Genomic DNA, 9,191 nt, shown 5'->3' with positions numbered 1-9,191 from the left:
GCCCCGGAAGGTTTCACACCCTGCTGGAGTGAGACCCCGGGGGTTCAATGCCCCCGGTCCCAAACAGGAGTGGGATGATGGTGGTTCCTTCAGGAGCAGGGGATCTTTGCCTGCTGGTGTTGCAGGGTGAGGAACCAGGGGATGCTGAATCTGGTCATGGCCCTTTCCAGCAGTGAGTTGGCAGTTCTCAGCACAGGGTCACCGCTGGGATGTCCCAGCTGCCATGTGCCCTGACAGCGTCCCTGCTGCAGAGGGGAAATGTCCTTGGCATTAAACATTAGGTGACAGTCGCTCTCCAGGATGGTGATGGGGGGAACCTCAATGACTTGGAGGGGGGGGGAGGTTCCCCAGTGCAAAGAGCCATTGCCACCAGCTCTGTGGTCTGTGCAGGTGGCACCAGCTCAGGTCTCCTTCCCTGCAGCTTGGGCTGTTCCACGCAGGCAGCAGGTGGGAGCTCTGCCTCCTCAGTTCCTTCACCAAAAACTCGGTCACGACAAACTTTTCCCCGGCTCTCACCATCCCACCGTTTACTGTTTTCAGTGGTAAGTCACTTCTCCTCCTGCAAATGAGTTTCCCTGTGGGAAGCAGCAGACGGTATTGGCAGGAAATAAGCCCTGATTTATGGGGCCACTTGCCTCTCTGGAATCACAGCTCCGTGAGCGCAAACGGAGAAGTCAGAGCGCATGAGCCCACACCGTGATCCCGGCGAGCCAGAGCAGGCAGGAATGAAGAGATGCCACCAGGGATCAGCCGCCTGCCCATCAGCCAGGCAGGAGTGCCGGCCCTCGCACGAACGCGGGGGTTTGAGCACAGCCAGCTCCCGTCTGCTTCCCCAGCAAGGAGGGGAAATGTGTTCCCCAAATCGCGGCAGAGCCCCGAGCTGTGGGGCTCAGCTCCTGGGAGCAGCGGGAGAGCCCGTGGGCGGTCCAGGGCAGAGTGGTGTGGATGGGGGCAGAGGGCATCCCGGGATGCCGAGCCCATTCCTGCCCTGCACTGCTCTTCCCAGGGCCGGGCGGAGCGGCAGCTGCGGCTCGGGGGGCCCGATGGGGCCAGCGCCCCGCGCTCGCCCCGTGCCCGGGCTGAGTCGCCGCTGCGGATGTGCCGCCGGTCCCAGGAGCCCTCCGGGGAGCTGGGAGAATGCAGGCGCTACTTTGCATCTCTAATTAGCCGCGGAGGATAATTGGCGGCTCTGCGGCAGACAGGCAGCCATTGTGGAGGGCCCCGCGCGGGGCAGGTGCTCCCAGAAACCCAAATCGCAGCGAGACAATCCCCTTCTTGTCCGCCTGGGACCGGCCGGGGCATCCTCCGCGCCCTTCCGGGGAAGGGGCTGGGGCAGGGACATAAAGGCTCCATTTTTCCCGGGAAGCAGCGTGGGGCTGGCTGCAGGCAGCTGCCCGAGCAGCCCGTGCATTCCAGCACAACGAGCACATCCTGCCTGCCGTGCCCTGTCGTGCCGCGCCGGGGACAGCCGGACACTGGCTTGGCCGCCCCTGCAAGCTGCCGGCTGGATGCAGCCTCGCCTCCTCCTCCTCCTCCTCCTCCAGGAGCATCCGCAGGAGCTCAGCAGGTCCGGAGTTTGCCTTCGAGGTGTTGCACAAACTCCGGCCAGGCTGGCACCCCCGGGACAAAGTCTGTCCCCGGGCAGAGCCGTGCCAGGCGCCGTGCTGGAGCAGCCTGGCTGCATCCCCGTGCCCTGGCAGGGAGCAGCACAGCTGGGGACGGGGCATTCCCAGCGAGGGGGATCCCACACAGAGCCCAGCCCGGGCTCCGGGCTCAGAACGTGGCCCCGGTCGGTGCTGACACGCTTTGCCGATGTCCCTTCCCTGTGCACGTCACTGTCGGTCCCTGCCAGTGCCTGGGCTCCCTTCCCTCGATCCTTTCACGGTGCGATCCCGCTCCCGTCCTGCCGCAGCCCCTCCGGCGGCCGCACACGCTGGGAGAGGAGGGAGAGGAGGGAGAGGGAGCGGCCGGGGGGCTCAGATCAGTGCGGACCCCGGGGCAGGGCGGCACCTCCAGCACGGCCGAGCCGCTGCCCGGTGAATGCCCCGATTTTCTGTGCGCTCCTGCAAAGGGAGCACAAAACCCCAGGAGGTGGAAGGACCCTCGGGGTTTCGGGGTCAGGGAGCCGCAGAGCCCGGAGGCCCCTTGGCTTAGGGACGGGGTTTGCCCGGGGAAGGCGGCGCGGGGGCCGAGGGATGCGGGAGCAGCCGGGGAGGCTGCCGGGAGAGCTCTAATCCGTTTAGCAAAGCACTTGCTTTGCCATTTCCGAGGCGGGAGGTGCAGGAGCTGTGATCTGCTGCAGCAGAGGCAGGGACAGGGACAGCGACAGCGCCCGCGGGCAGCGGTCCGGGCCAGCAGGGACAGCTCCCGCCCCGCGGGACGCGCCGGGCTGATGCCGCAACTGTCGCAGCATCCTTGGGGTCACCCTGCGGGAGCTTCGCCCCCGAAAGGAAGAAAGGAGGGGACGGCACGGTAGCAAAGCCCCAGGACGGCGCCGGGCAGCTCCCGGGACGCGGCGGCGCATCCCTCGATCCCTCCCGTTCCCCGCCCGGCACGGTCCGGCACGAGTTGGAAATCACTTAAACCGGGTGGGGCGCGGACCCGCTTCAAACCCCGGCGGGGACAGCGCCGTGACAGCGCCCCGGTCCCCCCGAGCCCCCCGGGACAGCCCTGCGCCCCCCGCCCGCCCCGCCGGCCGTACCTCGGGGCAGCGGCGGAGCCTCTCCCGGGGCCGGCGCTGCGCATCGCGGGCAGGTCGCGGCAGATGGGGCGGAGGGAGGGGGTAAAGATCAGCTCGGAGATTAGGGCGGCATTTTTAGCCGACCAATCCCCGGCCCGGCGCGGCGGCTCCTCGGCCGCGCAAGGTGACAGCGCGCCAGCCGCGGGGATGGCGACAAGCCCCGGGACACCGGGGGTCCCCGCGCCCCCCGGCCCGCCTGCTGTCCCCCGGCCCTGCTCCGGGTGCCGTGTGCCCGGTGGTGCCCACCGCGTTCGGGACGTGTCCCCCTCCCCCGGAGCCGCTCCGTGCGCTCCCGGGGGTTCGAACCGGGACGGTCCCGGGCTGGGGGGACACGGGGTGTGCCCAAGGGGACGCGGCTCCAGGAAAACCCTTCGGGAACGAGAGCCGCGCTCGGGGATCGGGGGGCTCGCGGCTGCCGGGCCGGTGTGAGGGGAGCAGAGCGCTCCGCTGCCGCCCCGAGCCCTCAGCCCGGGCTGCGACCCGCGGCTCTCCGGGATCGCGGGCAGGGCGTCACAGCCGCGCTCCGAGGGACACCGGGCGCGGCGGGGAGCGGCGGTGGCAGGGCTGGGGACGTGCGGGGATGGCACGGCTGGGGGGTGACACCGGGGGTCTCCCGCCGTTCCCATCAGGCACCGCGGCAGCCGCCCGTTCCCAAGCGGGAGGGGGCTTACCTCCGCGCAGGCAGCGCCGCGGCCGCCCTCGCCGCCGGGGGCTTTCGTCGCGGCGGAAGCGGCGCTCCGGCGCACGCACAGCCCTTTCCGGTCGGGCCCCGCCGCCGCCGCCACGGTGAGGCCGCGCTCGGGCCATCGGCCGCGCATCGCCGCCATCCCGCGGCCTGGAGTCCCCCGCGGGGCATCTCCGCCATGGGGGCTCCAGCCCGGCCGTGTGGGGAGGGAGGGATTGGGGGCGCCAGGCCGCGGGGCGGTACGGGATGTCCGGCGCTGGCACCGGGGCCTCCCGGCCCGGGCGCTGTCGCGGGGGTGGTCCGTGATCCGCGGGGGTGGTCCGTGATCCGCGGGGGTTCAGTGGTGCCCGAGTAGGGAGAGCCCCGGGCCCGGCGGGTCCGGGAACGCCGTCCGTAGCCAGTTTCCCGTGCTGGGGGCGCTGCCGGGGTCGGTTCCGGCTCCCGGAGGGGCGAGACGCTCCCACGGCTCCCGGTTCCCGAGTCCCGTTCGGCTTAACGGCAGCGCCAACGGCGTCCGTGGCGGGGCCGGGCCAGGCTTCCCCCGAGCCGTGGCCCTGCCCGGGGTGCGCGGGATGATTTCAGGGGCCAAAGCTGGGAGCGCCCGGTTGTCCCTCGGGGGCACCGGGCTCGCTGTCCCCGGTGCAGCTGTTGGTGCCCGCATGTCACCGAGCCCTGCTCGCTGTGCCCTCTGCAGATGTTGATGCCCAAGAAGAACCGAATCGCCATCTACGAGCTGCTGTTCAAGGAGGGCGTGATGGTGGCCAAGAAGGACGTGCACATGCCCAAGCACCCCGAGCTGGTGGACAAGAACGTGCCCAACCTGCACGTGATGAAAGCCATGCAGGTGCCAGCGCTCGGGGACACCGGGACACGGCTCCCTGGGGGGCTGCTGCTGCCTGGGGTCCCCTGCTTGGGAACTGTTCCTGGTCCCCTGTCCCCCGTTCCCTGTGAGGAGGAGCTGGGACTGTGAGGAGCTGGGAGAGGCTGGAGCTGGAACTGGGACTGACTGGAGCTGGGACTGACTGGGACTGGGACTGGAGCTGGGACTGACTGGAGCTGGGACTGTCTGGGACTGGGACTGTGGAACTGGGACTGACTGGAGCTGGGACTGACTGGAGCTGGGACTGACTGGAGCTGGGACTGACTGGAGCTGGGATTGACTGGAACTGGGACTGACTGGGACTGGGATTGTGGAGCTGGGACTGGCTGGAACTGGGGTTGACTGGAGCTGGGACTGACTGGGACTGGGGCTGACTGGAACTGGGAGTAACTGGGAGCTCTCCCCGCAGTCCCTCAAGTCCCGAGGGTACGTGAAGGAGCAGTTTGCCTGGAGACACTTCTACTGGTACCTGACCAACGAGGGCATCCAGTACCTGCGCGATTACCTGCACCTGCCCCCCGAGATCGTCCCGGCCACGCTGCGCCGCAGCCGCCCCGAGACCGGCAGGCCCCGGCCCAAAGGTGGGCTGGGGTGGGCACGGGGGGCTGGGGGGCACGGGGGGGCTGGGAAGCCATGGGTGGGCACAAGGAGGGTGGGCACAAGGGGGCTGGGCAGCCACAGATGGGTACACAGGGGCTGGGCAGCCATGGGTGGGCACAAGGAGGGTGGGCACACAGGGGCTGAGCAGCCATGGGTGGGCACACAGGACACTGCCAGATCTGTGGGCATTGGGTGTGAAATTGTGAGCAGAGCAAGGAAATGTGGTTTGGGGTTTTCCAGCTGGAAGCGGAGTGGTGTCCCTGAGAGGGGACACAAAGGGACACGGTCTGAGAGGGGACTGGCCGTCCCCAGGGACTGGGATTGGTGGGAGCACACCTGCTGAGGTGGGGGGTGGAGGAGGTACTGGCCAGGGCCGGGTGAGCCCCCCCGGGATCACCTGTGGCCAGGTTGGGTGTCACCTGTGTTGGGTGTGCCACTCTGCCTTCCGCAGGGACGCTGAACGTGCTCCTCCTGGCGCAGGGCTCGTCGTTCAGGGTTAACAGCAAACTCGTGCTGGAGGAGCAGCAGAGCCCACAGAGATGCTGAGGGGTTTGGAGCATCTCTGCGAGGAGGGACTGAGGGAGCTGGGCCTGGTTAGGATGGAGGAGAGGACAAGAACCCACAGATAGCCATGGGGATGCTGCCAGACTCTGTTCACTGGTGACCAGTGCCAGGAACTAAAATACAGCCAGTTCCACCTCAGCATGAGGGAGAGCTTTGCATGTGGGTGGCAGAGCCCTGGAGCAGCTGCCAGGGAGGGTCTCCCTCTCTGGACACGTTCTTGTGTCACCTGCTCTGAGTGGCCCTGCCTGGAGAGGGGTTGAACTGGCTGATGTCCAGATGAGCCCCAGCTGCTCTGTGGTTCTGTGTGTTGCCCTTGCAGCTCTGATTTTCCCTCGGTGGGCTTTCACACCCCCGGGTGCAGGCGGTGCAGCCAGATGTGCTCTGGCTCTGGGGGATCACACGGGCGGTTGTGCTTTTTTGTGCTGGGAGTTCACCCCCAGCTGCTGCAATTTGTGTCTGAGCCAAACAAAACAGGAGCATCGCCTGCTTCAAAGGAAGGAATTGCAGAGAAACTGGGAAGACGCTGCTTTCTTTGATCTCGGAGCTGCTTGGATGTTCCAAGATTTGTTCTTTACACGCTGTGTTTATCCACTGAGCTTGAGGGAGCTGCATCCCTGCTGGGAGGGAGGGAAAGGTGGCAGCTTCTGGCTGGGGTTTGTGCAGGAGGAGCTGTGTGTGCTGTCACAGGGTTGTCCTGGTGCTGGAACCCTCCTCAGCCCCATCTGGGCAGGGATTTTTGGAAGGGCTGCCCTTGGTGCTTTTTTTTTCTTGCTGTGGATGCCCTTCTTGAGGCAGCAGCAGTCCGGGAGTCGCAGAGGTGGTGTAGTAAAAGAATTATTACAAGAACTGGGTTTTTTATGGCCAAACCAATGCGTGTGGATGTGCAGGAGGGCACTGGGCTGTGCCAGGCACAGCTGCCCCTCAGTGGGTCCTGCCCGGTGGGCAGACTCCAACCTGGGCTCCAGGGACACATCCCAGTCCCTGAGACGGGGTGGTCCCTCCACAGCTGGGTGTTCCTGCAGCAGTTTTGTCTGGAATTCATCTGAGATTCCGCAGATGATCTGTTTTTACTGTCCTGAACGTGTCCTGTGGGGGATTTGGGGTGCTGCCAGTGTGGCTGTTTCAGGTGGGGGTGAGAATTCTGTCCTGCAGGTTGGGACTCAGCAGTGCCCAGGATTGTCGGCCAGGGCACATTCCCAGTATTTCTGGGATTTTTACCAACAATAACATTTCAGCACCAGTTTGATGACCAGAAGACTGTTGAGATGATGCTGTAAACCCACTTCTCACATTATTTAACTTCCACCCTGCCACAAGTTGGGACCCTGGAGCAGATTTCACCCTTCAAGTGAAGTTTCCTTTAGTAAACCACTGTTTTCCTCAGGTTTATTCTCCCCAAGCTGCAGCACTGCTGGCAGACCCGGTGCTGTTGTGCACCTTGGGCTGCAGGAAGTTTGTGTTTTGCCCTGGCTGAGCAGCGTTTGAGGCTGTGAGCAGCGTTTGAGGCTGTGGGCAGCGTTTGAGGCTGTGGGCAGCGTTTGGGGCTGTGGGCAGCGTTTGAGGCTGCGGGCAGCGTTTGGGGCTGTGGGCAGCGTTTGAGGCTGTGAGCAGCGTTTGGGGCTGTGAGCAGCGTTTGGGGCTGTGGGCAGCGTTTGGGGCTGTGGGCAGCGTTTGGGGCTGTGGGCAGCGTTTGGGGCTGTGGGCAGCGTTTGGGGCTGTGGGCAGCGTTTGGGGCTGTGGGCAGCGTTTGGGGCTGCGGGCAGCGTTTGGGGCTGTGAGCAGCGTTTGGGGCTGTGGGCAGCGTTTGGGGCTGTGGGCAGCGTTTGGGGCTGTGGGCAGCGTTTGGGGCTGCGGGCAGCGTTTGGGGCTGTGAGCAGCGTTTGGGGCTGTGGGCAGCGTTTGGGGCTGTGGGCAGCGTTTGGGGCTGTGGGCAGCGTTTGGGGCTGCGGGCAGCGTTTGGGGCTGTGGGCAGCGTTTGGGGCTGTGGGCAGCGTTTGGGGCTGCGGGCAGCGTTTGGGGCTGTGAGCAGCGTTTGGGGCTGTGGGCAGCGTTTGGGGCTGTGAGCAGTGTTTGAGGCTGTGGGCAGCGTTTGGGGCTGTGGGCAGCGTTTGGGGCTGTGGGCAGCGTTTGGGGCTGTGAGCAGTGTTTGAGGCTGTGGGCAGTGTTTAGGGCTGTGGGCAGCGTTTGGGGCTGTGAGCAGTGTTTGAAGCTGTGCTCTGTGCTGCAGGTCTGGAGGGCGAGCGCCCGGCGCGGCTCACGCGGGGCGAGGCTGACCGGGACACGTACCGCCGCAGCGCCGTGCCACGTGAGTGTGCCCCCGTGCCCCCGGGGACAACGGGCCAACTCTGGGGCTCCTCTCAAGGAGAAGAGGGGAAGATGGGACTCCTGGCATAGCTTGGAGTCTGTACGTGAGGGTGGAGGGGAGGTGTGCTGGAGTTTTGTCTGGCTGAGCTGGTGTTTTTCCCTGGGGTTGGTTAGATAACTCTCCAGCATTTTCAGCTGTTCCACCTTGCTGTGTTCAGCCCCAGTTTTGGTTCTGTGGGGTGGTCACAGCTTTGCTGCCAGGCAGGGGGTTCTGTGGGCACTGACTGCTTCTCTTTCTGCAGCTGGTGCTGACAAGAAGGCTGAGGCTGGTGCTGGAGCAGCCACGGAATTCCAGTTTGTGAGTGTTTGCATTTGAACTTGGCTTCCTTTTTGGAAGGCTTTGATGGGAGGAGCTGGAAGGTCCTGCCTGTGGGACTCTAGGGTGTCAGAGGGGCTGGAAACTGTCACCCTTCCCACGCAGCTTGCTCGCTGTGGGGAAAGGATGTGGTGGGACAGAGGCCAGTGACGAGTTTGAGAGCAAGCTGAGCTCTTTGGAGATCTATGGTTTTATACTCCAAAAATAAAAGTATTTTAGGTGTGATCCACAGAATGGGTTGATGTTGGTGGCACTCACCTGGCTGACCTGTGCCATCAGAGAGCTTTGATGTTTGTTTTTGCTGTCATTACCTGACACAGTGATTTCTAACACTCTCCTTTTGCTGTTGCAGAGAGGTGGATTTGGTCGTGGACGTGGTCAGCCCCCGCAGTAGAACTTCGTGCTCATGTTTTGTGTATAATAAAAGAGGTGAAAATGCCACTGGGTTGGTGCCTGTGTCTGTCTGAAGTGCACAAACAGAGCTCCCCAAGCGCAGCGTGACTCAGATCTTTGGCATGTAGAACAGCACTTGGGGAGTGACTAAATACAGGTTCTAGTGGAGGAACTGTCCGAGTTTGGGGGGTGTGGAGGTGACTCCTGGAGGAACGCAGGGCATTTCCCACCAGCCCAGGGCAATGCTGGTTTCCGGCCGTGCAGCAGCGCTGGGCTGGGGCCGAGCTGTGCCGCAGATGGAGAGCTCAGCTGTGCCAGCCCGTGTCCCTCTGATGGGGACACAGCCCGCGTGGGCGGGCCCGCGTGTCCTGCGCCGCTGCGCTGTCACCTGGGCTGTCACCCGTGGGGGACCGAGGGCGGGCTCGGTGGCAGCCCGGGAGGGGGGGGCGAGTGGCGCAGTGGCCGCCGCCCGCCGCCAGGTGTCGCTCGGCAGCCGGTGACTAATCGGTAACGGACCCGGGCCGGCCGCGGTGTCACCGGCGCGGAGGGGGGAGCGGACACTTGGGAACCGGCCCGCGGTGTCACCGACCGCGGCAGCGGACACCGACCCGCGGTGTCACCGCCAGGGGAATGGTCACCGACGCGCGGG

General features: G+C 65.1%; 1 protein-coding gene across 1 annotated transcript; it reads left to right on the top strand.

Annotated features, from left to right (window-relative positions):
- The first annotated feature begins 3,408 nt into the window (after window positions 1-3,408).
- On the top strand, window positions 3,409-8,595 carry RPS10 (ribosomal protein S10). The gene is made up of 6 exons (XM_038162674.1): window positions 3,409-3,526; window positions 4,120-4,269; window positions 4,715-4,886; window positions 7,697-7,774; window positions 8,076-8,131; window positions 8,502-8,595. The coding sequence occupies exons 2-6, from the start codon at window positions 4,120-4,122 to the stop codon at window positions 8,541-8,543; spliced, it is 498 nt and encodes a 165-aa protein (XP_038018602.1). The 5' UTR covers window positions 3,409-3,526; the 3' UTR covers window positions 8,544-8,595.
- Window positions 8,596-9,191: the final 596 nt, after the last annotated feature.

The sequence above is a fragment of the Motacilla alba genome, chromosome 26 (assembly GCF_015832195.1).
Source record: "Motacilla alba alba isolate MOTALB_02 chromosome 26, Motacilla_alba_V1.0_pri, whole genome shotgun sequence".
In the NCBI taxonomy this organism is placed as follows: Eukaryota; Metazoa; Chordata; class Aves; order Passeriformes; family Motacillidae; genus Motacilla; species Motacilla alba.
Note: the sequence above shows the minus strand (reverse complement) of the source record. Positions and strands in the feature narration are given on the sequence as shown.

What these genes read in the sequence shown, in the direction of transcription:
- RPS10 (XM_038162674.1), top strand. Translation starts at nt 4,120, where the DNA reads ATGTTGATGCCCAAGAAGAACCGAATCGCCATCTACGAGCTGCTGTTC. An exon ending in ACGTGATGAAAGCCATGCAG is followed by an intron (nt 4,270 to 4,714) that starts GTGCCAGCGCTC and finishes CTCTCCCCGCAG; the next exon opens with TCCCTCAAGTCCCGAGGGTA. An exon ending in CGGCAGGCCCCGGCCCAAAG is followed by an intron (nt 4,887 to 7,696) that starts GTGGGCTGGGGT and finishes TCTGTGCTGCAG; the next exon opens with GTCTGGAGGGCGAGCGCCCG.